The 27,089-nt window shown below is 38.2% G+C and overlaps 2 protein-coding genes across 2 annotated transcripts; one reads left to right on the top strand and one right to left on the bottom strand.

The window, feature by feature from the left end:
* Window positions 1-375: 375 nt before the first annotated feature.
* Window positions 376-1,795, bottom strand: LOC144700490 (tail fiber). The gene is made up of 3 exons (XM_078571887.1): window positions 1,609-1,795; window positions 1,147-1,378; window positions 376-841 (listed from the first exon to the last, which is right to left on the bottom strand). The coding sequence occupies exons 1-3, from the start codon at window positions 1,689-1,691 to the stop codon at window positions 536-538; spliced, it is 621 nt and encodes a 206-aa protein (XP_078428013.1). The 5' UTR covers window positions 1,692-1,795; the 3' UTR covers window positions 376-535.
* Window positions 1,796-11,828: 10,033 nt separating this feature from the next.
* Window positions 11,829-12,624, top strand: LOC144700491 (plant/protein). Its single transcript, XM_078571888.1, has one exon. The coding sequence runs from the start codon at window positions 11,907-11,909 to the stop codon at window positions 12,198-12,200; it is 294 nt and encodes a 97-aa protein (XP_078428014.1). The 5' UTR covers window positions 11,829-11,906; the 3' UTR covers window positions 12,201-12,624.
* Window positions 12,625-27,089: the final 14,465 nt, after the last annotated feature.

A 27,089-nucleotide genomic window follows, 5' to 3' on the forward strand; every position in this document is an offset into this window, starting at 1 on the left:
TTAGACAATGATTGCACAAGAATAAGCTTCCCCTGTTGCAAATATGTAGGGGCCAGTCGTTGGGTCGGATGTAAAGTTGAGCTGCTTTAGAGAACGCCCATTACTTTCAAGCAACTTCTAGCCTGCCAACTCAAAACACTAACCCTCAACATTTTATACAGCAACGGACCAGGTAAGCGTTCTTAACTCCATGAATTATATCCTCTTAAATGTACATTATCTGCTCTAGAATTCCGTCGTCCTTTGGAATATAATACAAGAAGATCCCATTAATTTACTTCATAACAAAAACAGTATAATTTCTCTGATACAGGTATGAGATCTCTGCTGAAATATATCCATCTAATAAGACGCGTCCACGAATCACCCCAGAGAGAACAGAATCGCAAGTAACTCAAAGAAATCATTCTTCAAACAACAGCGAGAAGAGATCAAATCAACACTGACACAGCCATCTCAGGGTGGGAAAAATGTTCATGCCGCCAATAATTTCAATTAAAGTAATAATTAGTGCACCAGTTTCATGCTCGGTGGATCATTTTAGCTTGGATTTGGTAGAGCTCTGCAAAGGGGTGGCGCTGGGCCGGGGCTGGTTGCTCCTCCTGCTGGCCTTCTTCAAATCATACCTCACAGAGGCGAAGGCGCAGACGAGGGCGATCAAGATCGTGGGGTAGACGAAGATGGCCACAGCAGGATCTGAATTCTTCTCTTGTGGCTTACCCAAGAAGCCCTCTTTCACCAGGCCCCATACGAGAAGAAGAACTCCGAACAGAGTCATCCTCCCCGGCTTCACCAGCCCCACCACTGCCCCTGCCACAGCAAAGTAGCTCCCCACAAGCACCTGTAATAATAATAATAATAATAAGAATCACTAAATACTAACTATGGAGGTTGATCTAGGCGTTCCCGTTTTGTTCTATAAAATGCATCTGTAATATCAAACTGTAAGATGTGCTTCTTCCAATTTTAGTGGAAGGGTGTGTGGCAATTTCTCTAAAACTCCACTGTTCGATTCTGGACGATGATAAGAATAATCGTAAAAAATAAGAACCGAGGTTGAACAGTAAAAAGATTTCATGACTTTGGTTAAGCTGGAACGAAATTGGGAAGAAGAGGAATTGTAAGAACCGAGGTTGAACATCGGACCTCTAGGCGTCGAAGATCGGGCAGAGGGGAGGATTTATTGGCGTCCGTTATGTTGTAGAGTTGGAGTACGTCGTGCCAGGAGGGAATACCCGTGGAAAAGGCCAGGCCTTTGGCGACGGCTCCGGGGTAGAGAAGAGCCTTCACCACCGCCGGAGGGAAGACCTCGCTCGCCACTAACTGGGAGCACGTCACCTCCAGCGGGCTATCGCACATCCCCTTCCTGCATGGCACTCTGGCACATACGCAGGGAGAAAGAGAGAGGGTGAGCGAAATTGGCAAATTCACTTATTTTTTCTCTTGAAAAATGAGAAATTGAACACGAGTAGGATTCATTCATCGCGAAAATCGCGGTTAAGAACTTGGAAGATAGCTAAGAGAATGCGGGATTCAGTAAACCCTAGCATTGATTAGGGCAATGCGATGAATTGCGCCAAGAACGAAGTCAAGGGGCAGAAGGGCTACCTGAAGAGGGGGATCTGCAAGATGATGAGGATGAAGTAGATCCGAGTGGCGATAGACGAGATCTTGGCGCTTGTCCAAGCCATCTCCTCCCTCTCCTTGCTCTTCACCGATAGCCGAGGGTTAAGCTATCAAAACCGACGCGAAGAAGAAGATCTAACATCACAGTTCCTGTAAGGGATGCCGACGTTTGATGATGGGGATGAAGGAAAATCAAGATTAGTTTGGAACTTTTTTAATTTAATTTTAAAAGATAGACCACTTGCATTACGAGTATTTAGAATTTTTTAAAACATTGGAAGCACATGATAAAATTGTAATTAAAATTCTGACCCTCCAGCCATTACCAATTTCTGTCTCTCCCATCACATGTGTATATATACATCTTTCACCATCTTTATTTATGACTTAAGATGACTAGAACGGAAACGAGATGGGACGACCAAGGGTTGGATATAGTCCTGAGAGACTAATTATGATGCAGTGCATTTCCTCGGTTTAGGGTGGGTAGTTACAATCGCAGAGATAAAATAAAGGTCAAAATTCAAAAATACAGATGATCGACTACGTTGTGACGTGAAAAAATTCGACTGACTTATTCCACTGAGTTCGATTGAGGCACTTGCAGTGTATGCAATGGATGGTGATGGAAATACACCTGGCCAGCAAGCCAATCAAACATATCATGTTTCATTCAACATTCATTGATACAATATATTCATGATGATGCTTATAATGAAGCCTACGAATGCCTGATCTGAAGTAGTGAATTAAGATGAGATTATAATACATAGATCATTAGTCTTTACGTATGTGTTCTAAATATTACTATTCAGAGGATCTTTGATGTGGACATTGAATTATATGGTTAAAAATACTATCTGCCTTACTCATATCATGAGTATGGCCAATCCCCTAGACATTAGTAAAAGAGACACTATGGATAGATAGTGGGTGCTCCTAACCAAAAAGAGTTCACTTAATTAATCCATACAATTCCATAAATGGTATTCTACGAAACTATCCAAAATTTTGATTTATGTCATGGTTATGTAAGTGGTCCTTAAATATGAGACACCAAAGGCATCTTGTTGACAGACAATTTTCCTTTTACTATGTCATGCTAGTTTCTAATCATGGATGTCTAAATAATCTTACTTTGGGTACACCAAAAGGTTCACAAAGATGATTATGTAGTTAAGATGAGTCATAATTCCTCAGCATAAGATTGTGACAGCTCAAAGAAGATGATAGGATTAAGTCATTGACCAAGGTAGTGGAATATTGGAGAAAACTTCTCAGATGATTTCTGAATGCATCAATATAAACTAGAATGACCCATTAGGGTTTGACACTTGATCATAACATAAGTAGTCCGAGTATCATCAAGCAGATGAGGAAAGATATGTACACAGTAACTGATCAGATATATGTTCTATGAGTGAGTCAATAAACCATTTTATCTCAAAGCACGAGGTCTAACTGAGCACCCCACGCGCTGAAGACTTTACTTATCAATTAGGTTAAATTAAAATGTGTTTAATTAATCCATGTTATATAGTCAATTAATTTGGAAGGCTAATAAAGGTTATTGGGCATTTTTTATTTGTTAACTATACTAATACATGTGCCCAAAGGGTCACATGCAAACGATCTTTTAGATGTCACAAGATATACCTAAAGTTTAGGTGTATTTATAAAAAAATTCCCACTTAATATTAATGGGGAATGGCCTTGAAAACAGTGCACCCAACCAAGAATAATTTTGGGCCTTACTCTTATTTTTCCTTCTCACCTTTGCTCCATTATATTCCCAATGTGATTGGGATGACATAACAACCACAATAGAGCAAGAATGGGGTCATCATGATCAAAGAGAAGATTCAAATAATGAAGGATAACATGGATACATATATAAACTATACACTTGTTCATAGTCTTACATTACACAATTTACGTTAGTTTCATCCAAATCAAGGCCACAGAAACCAAAAACATAGATCTTCTAATACTTAATCTATACGATTATATAGATAAATATTTTGGAAGGCCAATAATAAATGTTAACCAACCTATATAATTAATTAACTAAATTAACATATTGATTAATTAATTAAGGATCAATATAACCCAATTTACAGGTTAAAATTTTCAGCCCCTGGGTTGCCAAGCTATGCCTTTTGCTCTAGAAAATACAAAGTAGTGTTTGAATTCTCTCATGGAACCTATATCATCATCCGATATCGTATAGGTACAATACTTCATCCATGTAACACTCCCAAACAATTTACAATAAGGTTAATCGTCAAACCCTAATTTATCATTCAGTTTGTGGTACTGCATAATACCATTCACAATTCATAGGAATATATTCAGTGAACTTTTTCTCCAAAAAGCACTCATTATATGTCCTTTGTGTCTTCACACTAACCATTACATGATCAACCATACATATGATAGAAGTATGATAAAATAGTGTTACTCCACACATAAAATTTGATGTCGAACTTGACTATCCATTGAATAAGAATAATTATAATACATATTTAAAGAATATTGATCAAAACATTGTCGCCTCATCACAATTCGTTAGGTGACTACACTTATTCGTGGACTTCATTATAATTATTATATGATAAAAATAATGAATAAATATTTATTTCAATGAACTTAAATGAAAACATGGTGGTTTCTTTGGATTTATGGGCACATAATTGCCATCATTTACCCCACTACTTTATGTCTCACACCATAGGTCTACTTAGACTTCTCTCAATTCTTTTGTTTCTTTCTATCAATCTATCCTACCCTCTCTCTCTATCTCTCTGCAAATCTGGACATTCATTTATCTTTCTAATATATTTCCTATCTATAGATTTATCTTCTATGTCTCCACTTATCTAGCATAATCTTTAATTTGTATATGTATCTGTCCCTTTCTTTATAGCTTATTTTTTACCCATGTCTCTGTATTTATTTGTATTACCATGTTTCATGTTATGAAATACCTATGTCAACCTATATATTCCTCTTTATCTCTTCACCTTCACTATACCACTCTTTCTCTTCTCTATCCAGTTTTAGGTGTATGTCTTGAAGAAATTTTCTCAATCCTTGATGATTGTCTTTCCACCAATCTCTACTTATATCTATCTCTCCTTTCTTGTCTCAATCTATACCTTTATCTGTGTATCCTTCTGAATATCTCATCGTATATCCCAATTCTCTTTATAGTTTTTGCAATATATATCCCTCACTCTGGCTCTCTTTTTCTGATCCTATTTGTCATGTGTTCATTTCTTACTATCTCTCTTATAAATATATATATATTGATTTAATTTTAGATGTCTCTCGTTACCTTCATACTTCTGTGTCATTCTTGGTATCATCTTATATATTTTGTTGGGTTCAGTGCCTTGATTCATCCATGGAACACATGTTTCCATGGAAGCGGGAGCGTCTTAATCGATTAATAATCTATCTTTAAAATCAAACATCGAATGTAACTTTTGCGAAACTCGTTCTACCCTTAACTTTGGCTTTTCGAGATCATTCTGAAGCCGTTCACGCGTTTGGCCTCTAGAAGTATCCACGCAATCACTCAGCACTTGGATCTCCACATCTTCTTCTTCAACTCTTCTTGAAAATCTAGAAGATCTCATCATGAAGACATTCTCCTTGGATGAGTGGAGAAGAGAGTGGAGAAAGGGAGGGGCTCTCAAATCTGGCTGGCCTAGGTGCTTGAAATGAGTGTCCCTTCTCTATTTATATTTTACATAAGTTTTTTTCTCAAAAATCCCATAAAATAAATATAGCCACTAATGCCCTTATGATCTTGTGCATGTGATCCTCTAGGCCCATGTATCATTCTAGTTAACAACTTTAGTGGCCCAATAATAATTATTGGCCAACCTTATTAATTAACCATATCAACATATAGATTAATTAACTAAGGAATGATTTAATGCAACCGATAGGTTAAGTTTCCAGCCCGTGGGGTGCCAAGCTACACCTCGTGCTCTAGAAGATACCAAGTAATGTTCAACTCTCTCATGGAAACTTTACTGTCATCCATTATCGTATATGTATAATCCATCACCTGTGTGAAAGTCTCGGACAACTTATTGTATGGTTTATCGTCAAACCCTAATTCCTCATTCGATTAGTACTGATATGTAACGGGTATCACTTGAGAATGCCTTCTCCAATATCCTCACTACCTGGCCAGGGTTTTTATGCATCGTCTTGCTTGAGTTGATCTCTTATAACGAGGGTGGATGATCCCGTCTTGATCACTCAATCATCTCCGTGAGCTTCTTACTACATCCGAGCTATGACTTGTTTGAATTCCATGATTAGAGGCTAATAAGTGGTAGACAAAATGTAGTCGTCCATTCACAATATATCCTTGGTGTCTTAAGATAGTGGATCACTTATACAACCGTGACATGAATGAACCTGATTGACATTTAGGTATAATACCATTCAGGAAATTGTACGGATCAATTCTGTGAACTCATTCTCCAAAGAGCACCCACTATATGTTCTTAGTGTTTCCACACTAATAGCCACACGACCAGCTATACTTATCATATAAGTAGGATCAGCTAGTGTTATTCTATCTAGATAATTCGATGTCCGTCTCGACTATCCATCGAATAGGAATATTTGGAATGCATGTTTAAAAACTAGTGATCATTGTAATATGATATCATCATAATTCACTAAGTCATTGCACGTATTCATAGAATTCATGATAAACATGACATGGAATAATAATGAATCTAAATATTTTATTCAATGAACTTAAATAAACATGTTAGTGTCATTGGCTTGATAGCCACATAATATACATCATATCTCATATTGTTTTTTGCTCCCAAATATCTCTCATGATATCTAGTTTTAGACACTATTATATCAGATATGTGGGAAACTTATACAGTGTCATATTATGATGTCAGATATCAATGCAGATGTGGGGTCTATACAGTAAAACAGATATTAAAGTAGATGCTACCTTTCATGGATGACAGGAGACATTGTTACCATTTGTTGGCTTCAGATATCCCATGTTCAGTTATTAGATATCACATATCCAATGTCTAGATGTCAGATATTTGATGTCCCTTAATCTGGTATCCAGAAACATTGGATTTTAGAATGTCTTTTTTACCATAAATACCCTTTTGAAGGATTAATTATGACTTAAATGATAATTTGGGAATGTGATTATAATATAATACTATTAATTATGTTGAGAGTTATAAGTAAAGAAAGGTAAATATGGTGTTATCACAAAAGATAAGGAAGAATATCAAATATTAATGTCATTAAGATTAAGAAAAATAAAATCCATACCAGCTTTGAGCCTCATATAGGTGCTAACATTGAGGACCAATTTTGGGGTATTTTTCAAACATCAGCATGCATTTGCATGTCAAATACATGTCCCATATTAGACACCTTAAAAATATATTTGTGTATGTGAGGTAAATTTCTTCTTATCCATGAATTGTAAATAGCTGTTACCCTTTCTCCCCATTAGTAAACATGTATGCCCATGGTGAGTGAGTGGAAGATGCGCAGAGGGTCCGCATCACCTTCTTAGACTCAAGAAGCCAATGTAAATACGCAGTAACATTGACACAATAAAAAATTGACTTATGGAGGGAGGGTCCACACTGAATAAATTTATCATTGGAACACTCCAATGCATAATGTTGATATGTCACTTTCCATTTTCATTTTTCCTTGCATGATAATGTGGTCATTGTGTATGTTGATCAGTAAACTATGCATGATGGAGATGGTGCCATGGATATGGACGAAGATCATCATGGAAAGGGATGAAGACCATTGTGGATTGGGATGACAACCATCGACGACAACGACAAGGGCATTGACAATGAGGATTATGGCCACTAACAACCGAAAGACAAACATTAACAACGCGGACATGAATTCATATGACAATAATGGAGACATCGACAACGGGGCGGTGATCGTCAATGAGAGGGAAGACGATCATCAATAATGGGGAAGATGAGAATCTACAATGATGGGGAAGATGACCCATTGACAAGGGGGACGATGATCGTTGATGACGGGAACAATAACTGTTAATGATGAGAACAGTGATCATCATGGAGAGGGATTACAACTGCCTACTACGGGAAAAAAAAGTATGTTGACTAGGAAAATTGTTGTCAACATAAAATATAAAAGTATTCCAATAGCTATTGATTTTTTATAAACGTGAAATGAACCGTATGCAAAGACGCATTCATCATTTGAAAGTTCATAACTCAAAAGAGGTCCCACACTAAAAAAAGAAAAATAATGAAGTCAATGTCCTAAGAAAGGCTTGTTGATGAGATGCAAATAAGCATGATAGTTCATGTTTGTTTCATGCATTTTAGAGCATACTTAAGCTAATTTTATGCATGTTATCGTGAATTTTATTTAATTTTTACCCAAAATACATATGTTTACAAAATAAGTATTCTTGCATTAAATTTGGTATATTTTGATGTTCATAATGATTTGAATGGATAGTATAATTAAAAAGAATTAATTTGGTAAATTTTCATCCAAAAAGGAGTTGTAGATAAAGAGATATTCAGTTTTAAATTTTAGAGAAATTTCTGTATTATATTTGATATTTTCCGATTCTTTTATGGGTTAAAAATGGCAAAATCAAGACCCATTACGGAGGGATGATGTGGAGTAACTAGTGGCTCTCTTTTTTTGTGGAACAAGTCAATTTAGTGCCCTACAAAGAGGGATGATGCGGAACAACTGGTGGCTTTCTTTTCCTGTGGAACAAGTCAAATTTGTGCCCTACAATGGTGGATGATGTGGCATGCTCTGGTGGCTCCCTATTTAGGTGGAACTATTCAAATTCATGAATTGCTAGAAATGCTCAAAATTCAAATGACCATAACTGCTGATCCCATGGCTAGTTTTGGCTAAAATTTTGTACGAAGATCCATCCCTTATTTCTCTTTCCATAACCTATGGCTGAGCCTATTAATAGATTCCGAAATTAGGTTCATCTTGTACTTCATTTAGCCTTTCTCCATGTGAGGCACCTTGTTAAATAAAGACGTATCAGTGCCAATTTAGAGTTTTTCCTCTTCCAAAAGTGAGTTTCTTCCATCTCTTTATTTATCTTTGGGTGTCTATTGTAACACGCCAAGGCATCGGGCGCAATATACGGGTCCATGAAGGGAGATTAATGGTTGGGAGCATCACCCAAGGAAGAGGTAAGTCCTAAACATATTTCTATCCATTTGACATTCTCATATCATTTCACTCTATGTTACAAGTTATTAAACCCTATGAGTAGGGATTAATGGCTTATACCACCCATTACTAATTAGGGTTTTCATAGGAAACCCCCAATTAGGTTTTCTTCATCACATCCATTTTTTCCTCGCATCATATCCTCACTACACGATTTTATTACTATCTTAATCACTATTATAAGTTCATTCTTATGAGCAAGAATTAAGAACTTATACATATAAATTAATTTAATTAAAATCACAATATATATAGTACCTCTTCTTTCTACGTTCTCTCATCTTAATCATTACTTTGTTCTATATAACAATATTAATCACAAAGCATTCTTTGTGGTTTGACTCCTTACTCACCAATTTAGGTCAATAATAATTGAATTAGGGTTAATTATAAATATTATTACACATTGACTAGGTTAACCACCTAAATTTTGACTTATCACTTGTCCGTAGGAGTTTTTAGAACAAAAAAATTAGGATCAGATGTTGATAAAAATAGGGTTAATAGCAAGGTACATCCCAAACCATGTACAAAGTCTGCGAGTTAACCTTAGCTTTTTTTTAGCACGGTATATCCCAAACTCACTAAGTCGTCTGCGATATATCCCAGTGATGACGTGGAGTCCATCGTGGCTGCCATGTAGATCTCCGGCCAGATTTTTACCTGGCAGAACCCACCTGGCCGCCACGCTGGATTCCATGTCATCACCATGATATGTCTACCTGCCAAGGGTTTAACTTAAAGAGAGAGAGAGAGGCATTCTAGAGAGAGAGACAGAGAGATAGGCGTGCTAGAGAGAAGGAGAGAGAGGTTCTAGAGAGAGAAAGAGAGGTGTTCTAGAGAGAGAGAGGCATTGTTCTCTAGAACCGCTCTCTTGGCAGGTAGACATATCACGGTGATGACATGGAATCCAGCGTGGCGGCCAGGTGGGTTCCGCCAGGCAAAAATCTGGCCGGAGATCCACCTGGCAGCCACGATGGACTCCACATCATCACCGGGATATATCGCAGACGACTTAGTGAGTTTGGGATATACTGTGCCAAAAAAAAGCTAAGGTTAACTCGCAGACTTTGGACATGGTTTGGGATGTACCGTGCTATTAACCCATAAAAATAAGAGCAGTGGTTTAAGAAAGAGGCTCAAAGAAAATGATAGTGATAAGACATTTTAGGATTTGTGAAGAATTAAATGGCTTAAAATTTAGTTAAAAGCATTTTAAAATCATGGGAAATAATTAAACTTCCCATGGATCAATGAGCAGCCATTAAAGAAATGATATTCTCAAAGATTATGCAAAGCAGTCAAGTATATCATCAACTGAAATAGGTAATCATATAAGAATAGATCAAAGTTTGGTTGAAAAGTGGCGAGTGATCAGACCACAAATGAGTGAGGCAGCCAACAAGAGAGGATCATTTTATCCATTGAACGAGACCTTGACCTTCTTCAAGATGTAAGATTAGACCTCCAAAGAGGGGGCAAGGTAGCATATCAGATTCCTTGTTCGAAAGAGACAATACAAAAGCTGATAAGATCAGGTCCTGAGGATGAGATAATCAAATGAAAGATAAATCCTCAAATGATAAGATTGCATAATTAAAAGTTTCTAAGAAGCAACGTCAATATTTCCTACAATTTCCCAATGATGTTCGAAGACGGGAGTGTACCACGTGGGGATGGCACTGTCCAAGGCGTGATGCAGCACCGGTGGGGGGATCATGGTCATTAAGAGCTCGATAATGAGGATCTGAGAGAATGTCATACGCTTCCTGCAGCTAGAGGAACTGCGCATAAAGGCTTTTACGTGTGAGTGTACGGGGGGTTTCAGGCAAGAGACTAGGACCATTTGTCTTGTCAGTTTTGTTATCCATCAGTCTTGTTTTTCATCAGGAACAAATGAAGGAATGGGACTGATGATGGAATGGCGATGCTGACGAAATAGGGACAAATGACAATTGGTCTGAAAGGAAACGTTATGGACAGATAACTGACGGATGTCCATTCACTCTCATTCTATCCATCCAAATTGTCGTCCATCAGTTATCAAAAAAGCCTAATATTTATCCAATATTGATACAATCCCAACTGATATTTGATAATGTGATATTGATTATGGAGGATAGCATTTTCCCTCTTCCAATTTCCAATCTCAGATCTCGGTAATTTACAATACCTAGATCTGAAGATATATAGACCTCTGATATAGACATTGAAGACGATCGAACATTATCTTCTGCATATTTTATCTTTTGTATCCCTTTAGCCATCCATCTCAACATGTACGTCTCATGCTATCTCTGTCTATCTAGTATATCCCTCTTGTTGTTATTCTCGCTTTACTATCACTATATAGCTCTTTAACTAGGGTTTGCAGCAACCATAGGGGTGGAGAAAGGGGGGGGGGGCCAAAGGCAGCTAGGGGTGACGACTGGTGAGGAAGAATAGAGGCCAAAAATAAATTAGCTGATGTACATGACTCATAAGGTATCCAAATCAATAGAACGAAATCAAACTATTTCTTAAATATATTCATACATTATGAGCAACGGTGTCTTTGTCCAGTCTGTCCAGTCCATCAAATCAAACAAGACAGGAGATAACAAAGATTTCATAAAGATTGACAGAGACAGATAACAATGACGATTGACAAGCATGAAGACGGCTAATAATACCAAAATGCCCATTATCGCCAAGCCTCTATGGAAAAATTAAAGGAGAAACTTCCGTAATGGGCCGTGGGGAGGCCCACGTAGAGATTGTCCACGTTGGTGGTCGCTGACCCAGTGCAGCCAAGAGGGAAAACGCGGGCTGGGAATGGGCCGGTGGTGTTGACTTTTGACCTGAGTGCATACTACCAAAATACCCTTGCTCGTCCTCCGTCGTCTTCTTCTACGTATTGTTCTTCGTCGGGGGGTGATCATTGGCGGCAACGGCTTTAAATACGGGGAGAGAGAGAGAGAGAGAGAGAGGCGGATCGCAGGGATAGAAGGAGAATGGCGTCGCCGTCGTTGCAGAGATCGGGCGAGACGTTTCGACGGTCGGGATCGTCGGGATTGGTGTGGGAGGATCGATTTATGGCGGAGGAAGGGATCAAGGCGGCGCCCGCTGACCCCGCCGGAGGGTGCGGCCGGATGCAGCGGAGCTCGTCCGCCGGCGCGGACAGCTCGGCCTATCTGGCGGCGAAAGGGCCGCCCCCCGCCGCCGACCCGCCCTCACCCAAAGTCGCCGGCTGCGGATTCTGCGCCGTCTTCGCCTCCCCCAAGCCCAAGCCCCGGCGGCGCCGCTAGCCCCACGGCGCTCTCTCTCCCCTCTCTCCTATCTCTTCTCTCTCTTCTCTCTTCCCTCTCTTCTTTCTCATATCTCTCTCTTTTCTCTCATCTCTCGCTCTGTTCTCTCTTCCCTCTCTTCTCTCTCTTCTCTCTCTCTTTCTTCGCTCTCCCTTCTCTCTTCCCTCTCACATCTCTCTCTTCCCTCTCTTCTCTCTCTTTTCTCTCATCTCTCGCTCTGTTCTCTCTTCCCTCTCTTCTCTCTCTTCTCTCTCTCTTTCTTCGCTCTCCCTTCTCTCTTCCCTCTCACATCTCTCTCTTCCCTCTCTTCTCTCTCATATCTCTCTTCTCTCTCTCTTTCTTCGCTCTCTCTTCTCTCTTTTCTCTCTCGTCTCTCTCTCTTCTCTCTTTTCTCTCTCGCCTCTCTCTCTGGTCTCTCTCTCCACTCATTTCTCTCTCCCTTCTCCCTCTCTTCTCTCTTTTCTCTCTCGCTCGTCGCTCTCCTTTCGTCTCTCTCTCTTTCTCCCTTAGCTCTCGATCTCTCTCTTTTTCTCTCTCTCTCTCTTTCTCTCTTCTCTCTCGTTTCTCTCTCTCTTTTTCCCTTCCCTCTGGATCTCTCTCTCTTTCTTTCTCTCTCTCGTCTCTCTCCTTTCTTCCCTCTCTTTCTCCTTTAGCTCTCGATCTCTCTCTCGCTCTCTCTCTCTCTCTCTCTCTCTCTCTCTCTCTCTCTCTCTCTCTCTCTCTCTCTCTCTCTCTCTCTCTCTCTCTCTTTCTCCCTTAGCTCTAGATCTCTCTCACGCTCTCTTTCTCTCGTCGCTCTCGATCTCTCTCGATCGCTCTTTCTCTCTTCGCTCTCTCTCTCTCTCCTTCTCTCCATCCCGCTCTTTCTTTCTTTCTCTCTTGCCCTCGCCCTCTCTCTCTCTCTCTCTCTGGTCCTTCTCGATTTCGATTATCGTCTTGTGGATTCGTGGTCTATCTCGTTCAGTCGGACGTGGTCTTCTGATTCTTCTCGCCGGTTGTTTCTCGAGCTTTCGAGGCGACGACCAACTGTGGCCCAATGATGGGCCACGTAGGGCCGCGATTCAGCCACGTGGATGCTTCCATCGTCGTTTCAATTTCGTTGTGAGGCCCGCGCTGAGTTGGTGGTAATGGGAAAGGGGGGCAGCTGGGTCCAACTCTTTCTGTCTGGGCAGCGTTAGGGTCAACCTAGCGTTCTCCCCTCCTGATCTCGATATTGGATATGCTAGACTGGATATCAGAAATGGGAAATTTAAGAGTCCATAGTGGGGATGGTTAAGGTCAAGCCTAGTGTCCCAACTTACACAGACTTCGAGCAGTGATGGTTGCTCTTTTCAGAGCAGAAATTACCCTCAAGTTGGGCAAATTTCTGACCAGAACAAAACCCATGATGAGTAGTGCGATTCTGGAGTGGAAATCAAATAGCCCGCCTCCTGAAGCGCCCAATTTTTTCAGTAGTTTAATTTGAGTAGTAATTAAAAAAATGTCATATGTTCAGAATATTTTTTACAGTCATTATTACCGCGAATCACCATGGCTCGCAAGGTGTGGAATTGGATCGAATGGCGGAAGAGTTGGGACGGGAATTTGAGGAAAGGGGTTAAAGAGTGGAACATAGTGGAATGGGTAAGGAGTGAAATGGAGTGGAAATAAGTGGAATGGGTAAGGAGTGGAATGTAGTAGATTTTAGGTTTTGGGGCATGGAGGCAGCATGGAAAATACTTGTCCTAGATGCAGAAGCAGAAGATAATACAATATTGACATCTAAACCAAGATGAACTTTGTGTACCTCGTGGGGAACTTGTTCATCCTTTGATTCGCTCTGTGGGAGAGTATCTTGAAGTTGTTCATGTGCGCAGCCTCTAGAAGTATCCACACGGTCAAAGGACTATTGGATCTACACTCCTCCAACTCTTCTTCAATACCTTGTTGATCTCCTCACCAATGGGATTAGTGAAGAGTGAGATGAAGAAGAAAGGAGATAGGGCAAATCTGGCTAGCATGGGTGCCTACAATAGGTATCCCCTTATTTATACTTAGAAATCCTTCTTAATAATATATACACCAAAGTCCTTTAATATTATTTTTTGACCCTATAGGTCCGCCTGTTATTCAAGTTAATAAATTTAAAATCTCAATAAAATTTATTGACCAAACCTATTAACTACATCAAAATATAAATTAATTAATTAAATATCTGTTAACTCAATAGATAGGTTAAGTTTCCTGCCCATGGGATACCAGGCTACAACTCGTGCTCTAAAAGATATAGAATAGTGTTTGCACTCTCTTATGGAGCCTTTACCATCATCGGTTACCCTATTTGTATAATCCTTTTGATACAGGACAATGTCGAGGATGAAGTCCTGCCATCACCGAGGGGAATGGACTCGGTGTCGAGGGTAACGGTGTCAGACGTCAACCCGTGGTAGTCGTCCGACACGGGGGTCCTACGATGAAGACCTACGATGCAATGCACGGGCATGTATGTTTAGTACAGGCGACTGCTGACAAGCAATGTGGTGCCGACTTTCGGGATGTCGATGGAGTTGCCCGGAGACGGTTGGCAGACCTCCTGAACCTCATCCGGGCGGGACGAGGACGCTACAATGCCGAACGGGAAAGTTCCCGCCGGATAGTGCTCGCATAGATGGGCGGACCCGACTCGTACCAAACAGGGAAGATGCTCGAGTTGCGGTAAGTTCTCACTCAACCTTTCACGCTCACCTACGTCTAACCCGAGCGCCGTTGAGGCAATCAAAAGTGCACTGAAAAAGATAAGAGACGGGAGGGAATGGTGTACCTGGTAGTCTTCCAGGGAACTGCCTTCTCAGTCCCAAGTAGCTCGGGAGCAACATAGTCGGTGACGGGGTCGGTGGCGGCGATCAGCAGATCCGGTGTGCGAACAGGCTCCGGGGCGTAGTCAAATGGACAACGCCGGCAGTGACAAACGCGGCAGGGGCGCAGTGTGGCGGGCGCAGCGCAGTGGCGCGGCGCGGCGGGCGTGACGCAGCGCGGCGGGTGTACAGTGTGATTGGTGTGGTGCGGCGTGAGTGGCGTGGACTGCGCAGCGCGGTGGTGGCCGAGGCAGGCGTGCGGCGGTGGCAATCGGTGCGGGCGCAGGTGGGAGGCTGGCTCGAGGGTTGGCGGCCCGAGCGGCGACGCTGTGGGTGGCTCAACAACGATGACAGTGGTGTCCCGGACCGAGGACGGAGGGCAACGCAACAGCGTCGAAGACGACGTGGGACGGGGTGGGAGGTGAGGTCGACTGACGGCCGCCGAGCGATCGTCAGCGGCGACGGGCATGCGCACGCGAACGGCAGGGGCACACGGCAGCAATCCAAGGGTGGCGGCAGGCCTCGGGGCACGGTGTAAAGGGGCTGATTCCGTAGCGTGCGCGGGATGGCGCGGCGCAACGGACTGCACGGAGCGCGGTGGGTGACTCGGCACGGCAGGACGGTGGTAGGGTTAGAGGCGGGCGCGGCGCGGTGCGCTGCGCTGCACGAAACGGTGGTGCGGGCGCGGTGGTTTGCGGGGTGCGACGGACGGCGCGGTGCGCGTTAGGGCAGAGCTGGCGCGGTGGGGAGGTACTTCGGCGGCTGCTTGCGGCGGCGGCGGGAGACTGTCTTTCCCTTCCCCTTCCCTTCTCCTTCTTCTTCCTACTCCTCCTCTTCTCCTCCTTCCCTTCTTCCTTTCACTACAGTGGGAGACCCTTCGATTCTCAAAATGATTTTTCTTCAAAAAAACAAGGGTAACGCATTAGGTCATCCACGCTCCCTTTTTATAGGTGAACGTGGGTGACCCCTTACAACATGGGTCCAAAACACACATAAAAAGACCAACAAGAAAACGGAGGACGTCGAGGGGGATCCTTATAGTATGGATCTTCCCTCGTTACACATGACTTGTAACGGAATTCAAAACGACAAATGACGAACTACAAATTAAAACATGAACGAATATGATGAACGAAATAATGAAGATAAAATGCCCTTTACCCGGAATACTTGAATCCCGGCGTTCGTACCGTCGCCTAGGCTTGCCGGGCAGGCTGACTGCGTACCAGTGGCGATGTCGGGGGCAACGGTGACGTCTCCGAAGACACTTTTGGGGCTGCAGGTCGTGTTGCGCCATCACCTTTGTTTGTGCGAGACTCTCAAATGACTTAGAGTTTGGTTAGTCATCAAACCTTAGTCCATCATTCATTTAATAATAGTGAGTAATGGGGATGGGGGAAGACACGTTCTCCAATATCCCTACTGCATTAGTTAGAAATTTGATGTCTTCTTCCTTGATTCAATGTCCTATTATACTGCAACTCGACAGATGACTTTGTCTTGAGCACTCAATCATCTTCATGTATTTCTTGTTTAGTATGAATTAAGATATGTTTGAATCCCCTTGTTAGGATCTTAGTCAAATCATACAATCATAGTAAAAAATGTGGACGTCCATACACAAGATGTCCTTCGTCTCTTAGGTCAACAAACCTCTTATAAAATCATAACATAAGTCAATTTCATTGACGCTTAGATATAATATCATTAAGGGATTCATACATATCACTTCAGTGAACTCTTTCTCTAAAGAGCACCACTTCAGTCCTTAGTGTGTCCACACTAATGGCCATAGGATCAACCATACTTATTACATAAGTAGAATCTGATATTGTTAGTCTATCTATACGTCCATACACAAGATGCCCTTCGTCTCTTAGGTCAACAAACCTCTTATAAAATCATAATATAAGTCAATTTCATTGACGCTTAGATATAATATCATTAAGGGATTCATACAGATCACTTCAGTGAACTCTTTCTCTAAAGAGCACCACTTCAGTCCTCAGTGTGTCCACACTAATGGCCATAGGATCAACCATACTTATTACATAAGTAGAATCAGATATTTTTAGTCTATCTATACAACTAGATGTTTGTTTCGAGTGTTCAATAAATAGATACTTAAAGACTGGTGATCATTCTATTATGATATAATCATATTTCACTAAGCCATTAAATCTATTTTAGGGACTTGATTATAAAAATCAAACTAGAATAATAATGAATAAATATTTATTTTAATGAACTTAAATAAATCATGGAATTGTGATTGGCTAGACGACCTGATAGAGAACGTGCCCATTATCCTATTTTGTTATTTTATTTTTTTTCTTTTTGAATTAAGTTTTTATTTACTTTCCTTTTTCAAATTTGAAAAAAAGGGACGTCACAAGGAGGCTATCTAAAGCCCTCATGTGACACCCACAAGGAGACGTTTTTGAAGAACAAATATTTTTATTACAAAAGGAGGGCTCGACTCGTCACCAGCTATAGGTGTCATTGTCGTGTAGAGTTGCCTCGTACTAACACCATCTCTGCGTACATTATCTACTCCTTGCCCCATCTTCATATTTGATGTCATCGTTGCTGTGGTCTTCAGTGCCTTCATCAACACCTCCTCCGCCCATCACCATCTTCCTCGACACTCTTACTGCACACACACCCCTGCCCTGCATCATGGCCACACATTATCCTCTAGAGGAGGGGGTGGAAAGGAAAGGTGGAGGGGTAAGAAGAGGAACTCAGTGAAAGTGGTGGAACTGATTAAAGGGGTGAAAGTTATGAATTGAACATCCAAATGAATGTGCAAGGAGCAAATGTGACTTTAGGATTAAGGCACTGGTTATTTCATAACTTTTCCTTCAATAAAACCCTTTTTTTTGTGCATGTATCTAAATTAAATACCTCATTTTCATCCAAAGGATTAATTGGAGGAATTTATAATTACATGAATCAATATAGCCCAGTTCTAGACTTGCAATACTTGTTTAGATGAGGGGCTTTACTCTCTATATACTTCACCTTGGGATATGGAATTAGCTATGAATTTTATTTAATTTTTTTTTTCTTTCATGAGCCGGAGCTAGAGTATCCCAAAAGAGAAGCTAGAGACATGCGCAAAACAAGGAAAAGCTAACCAAAATCCCCTAAAGAAAGGAGAGATTTGGGGGGATGGGTGGAGTGGTGGAAGGGGTGAAATGATGAACAGTGTAAATGAAGTGGAATTGGTGGAAGAAAAATGACATAATGGTTGATGTGGCAGGGAAATGGCACATGTTTTCCTGTTAAAAAAATTCTGCCCTTGAAGTGCACAATCACACGTCCCTAGACACATCAAGATATGTGGGGTGGATTTGTTGGAGTCTAAGCAAAAGGTGGTTCAACATTTTGAAGCACATTATGCAATGACTGTGTAACTGCACATACTTGTGAGTGGACATCCTAAGCAAAAAGAGCTATTGTCTGAATCATGCCACATGGATCACACTATATGGCCAGGACTGGGGTTCTATGTCTCTTGGGAATAGAATGTCTGACAAAATTTAGTCATATCAGACAAAAGTGAGAATGTGGTCCCATATTATGAGGGACCCATATCAAGGTCTGGTCTCGTCTAGCAAAAAGGACTATACCAGAATTCAGTGAAAAATATAAAATATGGAGAAATAATGAAAATAATACAAATATGATAAATTAGCTATCTTAATTTAAAAGTTTTAGATATATGCATATCATCAAACTGCTACTTGATGCCTGGCAAGAAAGGACAAAACAAGATCATTAAACGGTATCACATTTATAGACAAAAATGGTAGTTGAAAAGATGTGTAGAATAAATGAGACGACACTTGAAATAAATTTGGGCATGTGTTCACATTTACTCCACTAGGGAACAACTTCCCTTTCGCCACATCAAATAACTATGTCTTTTGATCTAGAATAGTTTATTGGGGCTGCTTTCAATCAGTATAGATTTAGTAAGTATAAGAATCAGTGACTTAGAGAAAAAGATGGCTTTGAAAATGACAAAATTGGGAAAAATAAATTTCTAAATTAAATGAAGTTGAGTGAAATAAAAGAAAGAGAAAATTAGATGTTGGTAGAGACAACTAAAAAATCAGAAGATAACATATATTGTGATTAAAGAGAGACATAGAGACAGAGCAAGAGGGATTGGATATCTATTAAAATTGATTTGATATATTAAAATCTGATAATAACAGATATAGATAAAAAAACATGTTGCAAAAAGTAATGAAATAAAGAAATATAAATTTCTAAATAAAGGAGTGAGTGAAGCAAAATAAAGAGAAAAATATGTCGATATATACAACAACAAAAAAAATGAATGTGTGGTCTGATAGCACAGAAATTTACTGTAAAATATCATTCATAAACTTAAATATCATGCATATTATAATAGTCACTGCATCAAAATGTCCACATTTGCATGTTATCACGGTTTAAATTAATTAAAATAAATTTTAGCATGATTTTATGATTTTTACCTAATTTATCATACTTTTTACAAAATTTTTAACAAATGATTCATCATAAAACTAATTTTACAATTGGGAGAAATTTATTTGGAATTACTAAACTATTTACAACTTTTTTATGGATGTTTTTGCAGTTAAATACAATTTCCTGACTAGCGATTCACAGAGAAATTAAATTTTCATGATCATAAGATATTTTGATGTTTTATTTTAAGTTTTATATTGGTTTAAAGCATGTTGTTGAAATATTACTCAGCTGTACCATATGTGCGCCCTGCCTCAGCAATGATTGGCTCAGTCGATCGTTGAATGAGAACCATTACACCATCATTACAATAACAAGATTATGTATACCTATCATGTAGGGACATCTGGCATGAGGAGATTCCTTTAACTTCTTGAATTTAAAATCAATGAGTATGAGATCACATGGATGGATAAAAATAGTGCTACCTGGTTTTTCCGACAAATGCAGCTGAGCGGGAGCCAAAAAATATCCCTCATTTTTTATGCAATTAATGCTTGATGTCTTGCAAATTTCAAATGGGGGTGTCCGGCATGATCTGATTGGTTGAATGTGGAAAGGTTTTGTTGCTGAAGTCACACAGAGACACTTGGCATTTAACGAACAGACGAGAAAGGAATGTGATTTGAAGTGATTATCTAATGGTTATTCTCTATTTTTAATCATCCAGGACACATGGATCTACTCCAAATCATAAATTAATATATATGTTTAAATATTAATTATCCCTGATTACTCTCTTTCATCATCTTGCTCTCATTTTCTCTATCTAAGTTTGTATATTCTCCTAGAAAAATTGAAATAAATTATCTTTCATATTCAGAGTTAAAGTCCTATCACATATACAATCTCCCTCCGTTTCATAAATCTAAATAATTAATAATAATTTTCACCTATTAATCTTATTCATATCCTTTTCCTCTTCACCCTTCCTCTTATATTTGATTAAAATGAATACACGTATTTAGTATCTCCTAAAATCTTTATTTACTATGTATATAGCCCATCTTACATAAATAATCATCCTAAAAGATACATTTTACTAATAAGATTGCATTAACTAGTATCTCTCTAGTGTTGGGTTTTGTGCCTTGGTTCGTCCATGGAAAACATGTTTCCATGGATGCGGAAGCGTAGTCTATCGATTCTCAATCGATCTTCAAAACAAAAAATTGAAAGTACCTTTTGGGGAACTCATTCCACCCTTGACTTTGCCGCTCCGAGATCATTCTGAAGCCGTTCACGCGTCCAGCCTCTAGAAGTATCCACGCGATCACTCAGCACTTGGATCTCCATGTCTTCTTCTTCAACTCTTCTTCGAAATCTAGAAGATCTCCTCACCATGAAGATACTCCTCCTTGGATGAGTGGAGAAGAGAGTGGATAAAGGGAGGGGCCCTCAAATCAAGCTTGCATGGGTGCTTAAAATGAGATCCCTTTCCCTTTTTATATTTCACTTAAGAATTTTCTAAAAAACTCTCCAAAAGTAAAATATATCCACCAATGCCCTTATGACCTTGTGCGTATGACCCTCTTGGCCCATGTATCGTTCTAGTTAACAACTTTAATGGCCTAATAATATTTATTGACCAACCTTATTAATTAATTATATCAACATATAGATTAATTAAATAAGGATCAATTTAACCTAATCGATAAGTTAAGTTTCCAACCCCTGGGGTGCCAAGCTACACCTCGTGCTCTAAAAGATACTAAGTAGTCGCAAACTCTCTCATAGAACCTTTACCATCATCGGTTATTGTATATGTATAATACATCATCTGCGGGAGACTCTCAAATGACTTAAGGTATGGTTTATCGTCAAACCCTAATCCATCATTCGCTAAGTTTTGATGTGTAATGGGGATCATTGGAGAATGCCTTCTCCAATATCCTTACTACCCTGGCTAGGGATTTTTCTGCATTGTCTTCCTCGAGTCAATCTCCTCTTATACCGAGGGCAGATGATCTCATCTTGACCACTCACTCATCTCCGTAAGCTTCTTACTACATCCGATCTATAACTTATTTGAATACCTTGATTAGAGGCTCGTAAGTCATAGTCAAAATGTAGTCGTCCATTCACAAAATGTCCTTGGTGTCTCATGTCAGTGGATCACATATACAACCGTGACTTGAATCAACCTGATTGATGTTTAGGTATAATACCATTCAGGGATTCATATAGATCAATTCAGTGAACTCTTTCTCCACAGAGCACCCACTATATGTCCTTAGTGTCGCCACACTAATAGCTACAGGATCACCTATTCTTATTGTATAAGTAGGATTAGCTAGTACTATTCTATCTAGAGAATTAGATGTCCATCTCAACTATCCATCGAATACATGTCTAAAGACTAGTGATCAATGTATTATGATATCATCACAATTCACTGAGTCATTGCATGTATTCATAGACTTCATTATAAACATCACACGGAATAATAATGAAAGAAAATATTTTATTCAATGAACTTAAATAAATATGGTAGTGTGATTGGCTTGACAGCCACATGATGTCCATCATCTATATTATTACTCTTATTTTTTAATTGAAAGTCTGAAATAACTAATCCACTACCTATCTTACTCACTCCCTTTATAACGCTATTATAAAAATTTACATTATTGCACTTATTCACTACCACTAATATCTATAAATAAACATTAATCCTAAAAATAAAATATATATTACCTAATCTTATATATATCTTACTCTACCTTTCTCTAGCTCTCGCTAATTATATTTCTTATTACTTTTATTTTATATTCTAATTTCTATCTAACTCCTACTAACTAATTCAACTGATTACCCATATTCTCACATTTCACTATCTTTCTTTATGTTTACTTCATCCCTTGCTTTATTTTATTTTACACTTAATTCCTCCTATTATCCCTTATTCATATCATTACTAATGCAAGCCTTACTTCTATTTTTGAAAGTATAGTAAAATAAAATTAATATTTGTGTGAGTTTAGATAATTACATATTTATTTGATTTACGTCAATTAAATTTTACAACAAAATTAAAATAATTCCCTAATTTGACGTTCACACTATTCTAACAAAATTTAATACTAAAAATATGATAAAGATTTAAAACATAATATTCTTGGGTCTTGGTGCGGTTCTATACGAGGCTCGTAGTGCGGAGCAAGTACATAGAGGAAAAAGAGAGTGAATACATCCAAGTTTCACTATGAATTTCATCTTTAGACAAAAAAACACCATTCAGATAAAGTTTGCCTAATAAAAATATACTTCTTAAAAATGGAAATATATTTTAGACCACCCATAAGAACCATATTGAACTTTTCCAGGTGAATATTCAATAAGAGGTTCCATTAAATGATTAATAGATCCAGGACCAAAATCAATGATGCTTTATAATATGTGTGGGTGATCAAATGAAATTAAGAATATCTATAAAAAAAACCGTAATCTTATGGCTAGCATAGTATAACCCAATTGAGAAATTTTAGAGTAGGCAAAATATCTTTTAAAATAAAATACAATGGAGAGAAACACTATAACTAATGAAAATATGTAGAACTCATAAAGAATAAACTAGAAGAAAATATCCTTCATTAAAAATTAACCCAAGGTTGAGTCAACTAAAATTTTGAAAAAATTGGATCAAAATAAATTGGAATAGCTTGTAGGTAAAATAATTACTTTAAAATCATTTTTTTAACAAATTTGAAATAAATTCACAATTTAAATGCAGAGGTTTTTCATAGATTAGATTATTTCTTATGGAGAATCAACTTTTGGCTTGAGTGGACTCTGATCAAAGCCAACCTCTGAACGTAATTCGACTTTAATAATAGAGTCTTCTCTTATTATAGTCCATTTTTTATCAGCGGTCACCATGTGACAAGAGTATTGTCTATTAGACCAGAAACAACTCTGATCAGAACTTTTGTCTGACCCCTCTGATCAAACTCGACTCTAATCCGGGGTTTACTTATAACTATAGTCAAATTTGGTTACAATTTAAAGAATAATAAGGAGGTGAATAAAAAAATTTAAATTAAAATGAGAAAGAAAAAGAGCAAAGAAGAAGAAATGAAAGGAGAAGCAGAGGGATAAGAAAAAAAGAAGAAGACAAAGAAGGGAAAAAAAAAATAACGTAGCAAGAATGAGAAGAAGAAGGAGCTGAGTAAGTACAAGAAGAAAGGGAAGGGTAAGATCAAGAAAGAGAAGGATAAGTATGAGAAGTAAGAAAATCATAATGGTAAAAAACAATCAGAAGGATAAGGAAAAGGTAATGACCATAAGGAAAAGAAGAATAAGGAAAAAGTGAAGGAGGAGAATAAAAATAAGGAGATGGAGGAGGAGGAGAAGAAGAATAAGAATAAGAATAAGCCAAAGGATTAGGAGGAGGATAAGAAGATGGAGAAGGAGAAGAACAAGAAGAAGAATAAGGATGAGAACAAGAAGGAGAATGAGAAAAACAAGAAGAAGGAAATGATGAAGGAGAATGATTAGAATAAGAAGTAAATGGAGAAAAAAACAATAAGAAAAATAAGGAAATGATGAAGGAGAATGATAAGAATAAGAAGAATGGGAAGAAAGAAGTGATGAAGAATAAGGATAAAAGTAATAAGAATGAGACTCAGAATGTCTCATGAGTTATTTGTTGTAAGTTCTTAAAGAACATTGAGTATGGCCACATGGCAAGTCCATGTGATTGTTCCAACAAGAGCTACGATGGTTATGAAACTTACCAGCAAAATTATATATCTTGGATGAGCTCCATCCTGCTGCTTTTAGACAGGTATGATTTGATCAAACTCATATAAAACATATCGCTGCATATTAGTGTTCCAGATTTGAAGGGAAATGTAATCAAGAATCATGCATTCAACATTTGGCAGGAGGTTGACTAACAGCTTTAGGGATTCTGAATTTCAACACTCTCGATATCAATAAATTCATGCATAATCAAGGTCAAATCAACAAAAGAAGAATGTGACACATTAGAAAACACATTATCCATATCAATTCCAAATATGAAAAAAGCTATGATGTCCTCTAATAATTATCTTGAACACTTCAGATCCATAATAGGATCCCTTAAATCTATTTGTGAACCAGTGATTGAAGCATATTTAATTTTTACCTTCTTGAGGACTTAGGGTAGAATATGTATAATTTATTTTTAGTATTAATACAAATCTCAACCATCTGAAGTTTCAAATAATTGTGAACAAACTCAAATCCTATAACACATTTCTGTGAACTATGAATGCTAAAAACTTCCCTTAGCGAAATATGAATGCTACAAACTTCCCTCACTCAATAATGCTTGAACATGGAGGCGTCAACGACAAATTTTTACTCCTAGATGAGACAACTAGCAAACTAGAGGATACTCTAAGAACCGTTGTTGAGGCAGTCTTAGAAACACACGATTTCAATATCGATGTCAGATATACTCACAATTTAGTCATAGATCAAGAGAATGTTATAAAAGGTTTACAAGGAATACTACAAGCTTACTTCAGAAACTCTCCAGATAATCAAGCATTGTACTCTAATAATAGAGCCATTCTAAATGTAACTTCATATGCAAATATGATTCAGAGACTGACCAACTATCAATAAATGATTGAAAAAAGCATGAGAATAGTGCAGGTTTGAAAATTCTTTCAATTGGGTCTTTGAAAATTACTTATAGGGATAAAAATATTTCTCTTTAAGATATCCTTAACATACTTGGGATTATTAAAACTTCAATAATCCCTCCTAATTTTTTTCATGGTTCTCCATAGTAGTAATGTTTAATAATCCCTGGTATGTGGTGAATATCTTAAAGAAAAAAATTGAAGATATCTACCTGTGTAGTAACTTTTAGCCATCTCTAGTATGTGAAGGATATCTTGAAGAAAAAGAAGGGTCTAGCTTAAAATAATTCAGGGATTAAATTTTTCATAAATCATGGGCAAAGTCCAACAATGTCTCGACGTGGCCCCTTGTTATGCATTTTAAAGCATATAATTTTTATGCTATTGAAGGGTCATGTCAAATGGAAATAAACAAGTACTAATACCATCATTCTATGACCAACTCATATTCTCATATAGCTTACTAACACTTAAGTAAGTGACCTCCTTGCTTCTATTCATAATATTTTACTATTCTTATCCACTTTATTAATCTTCTCTACTTCTTCCATCACCTACACTAACATCATCCTCGACTAAAATTCTCTTAGTTCATCTTAATATCCTATTTTCCTACTATATTTAAGAGCTCTAGAAACCTCAAAATAATACCTCATATTTTCTCTGTCTTGTTCTCTTTCTTATCACTTATTATAATCATTTTCCTTAACTCAAGTATTACATTCACATCTAAAAGCCAGTCCATGTGGAGGCGACCTTATTCTAACTATATGTTTGAGTGAGTTTTATATTTTTATTAAATTTATTTAATTCAGGTAAATTACAAATTAAAACGACATTACAATTACACGTGCAATTTTCCTACATCAGTCGTCAGATTTAGTTTTATTTGTTTGGACATCATCGAAGAACTCTTCTATGATATTTCACTACCTTGGCAAAGAACTTCATCACATCATTTTCCTGAAGCTATCTCCTCTTATACCAAGAGCGAACAATCTCTTCTTGACCACTCACTCGTCTTGTGAGCTTATGGATGCACCAAAAATAAGACTGTTTAGAATCTCATGGTTAGATACTTTTAGGTCATAGTCAAAGTACACTTTTCTGTCCATAGTTGTCTTTGGTGTCTCAGGTCTAAGGACCACTTACACAACCATGATGTGAATTTACTTGATCGACAGTTTGATATAATGCCATATAGGGATTTGTATGAATCAATTCATTAGTGTCTCCACACTAATGGCTAGGGGATTGACCATACTCATCATATTAGTGAGGCTAGATAGTGCTATTCTATCTGAATACTTTTATTTCCCTCTCAAGTATCATTTGAATATGAATATTTAGAACACATGCTTAAAGACTAGTGATCTATGTATTATGATCTCATCGTAATTCACTAAGTCTGATCATATAACCATCACATGTGTACTATAATGAATACATTATATTAATGAACAGGAAACAATATATGTAATGTGTTATTCGCTTGTTGTCCACATATATATTTCCATCATTTATAATGACAACATTAAATTCCAATTTTTATTTTGATTTATGTTGATCACATTTTAAATATGTCCTTATTATAAAAAAATTGGAAAATTGGTAAATAGTTTATATGATCATTTTTTTCATTAAGGACATAAGCCTAGCTTCTTATGTTCTAATGATTGAGCTTGTTTCGCATGCCCATGGTTATTTCTTGTCTCAATCCAAATGTGCATCCTCTAATATTACACTGATCACGCATGTAATATGATAAAGCTTCATCTACTACATGCACCCTCTAGATTTCCACTGTTAACTCTACTCAAAATTATAGGAAATTGTTAGACCATTTCAATATCTTACTCTAACTGGACCTAATATTGCCTTTTGATGCTAAG

This window comes from Wolffia australiana, chromosome 3 (assembly GCF_029677425.1).
Source record: "Wolffia australiana isolate 7733 chromosome 3, ASM2967742v1".
In the NCBI taxonomy this organism is placed as follows: domain Eukaryota; kingdom Viridiplantae; phylum Streptophyta; class Magnoliopsida; order Alismatales; family Araceae; genus Wolffia; species Wolffia australiana.

Coding starts and splice junctions, on each gene's coding strand:
- LOC144700490 (XM_078571887.1), bottom strand. CDS start 1,691: ATGGCTTGGACAAGCGCCAAGATCTCGTCTATCGCCACTCGGATCTAC. Junction 1,379..1,608: donor TTGCAGATCCCCCTCTTCAG/GTAGCCCTTCTG, acceptor CGTATGTGCCAG/AGTGCCATGCAGGAAGGGGA. Junction 842..1,146: donor CCGATCTTCGACGCCTAGAG/GTCCGATGTTCA, acceptor TTATTATTACAG/GTGCTTGTGGGGAGCTACTT.
- LOC144700491 (XM_078571888.1), top strand. CDS start 11,907: ATGGCGTCGCCGTCGTTGCAGAGATCGGGCGAGACGTTTCGACGGTCG.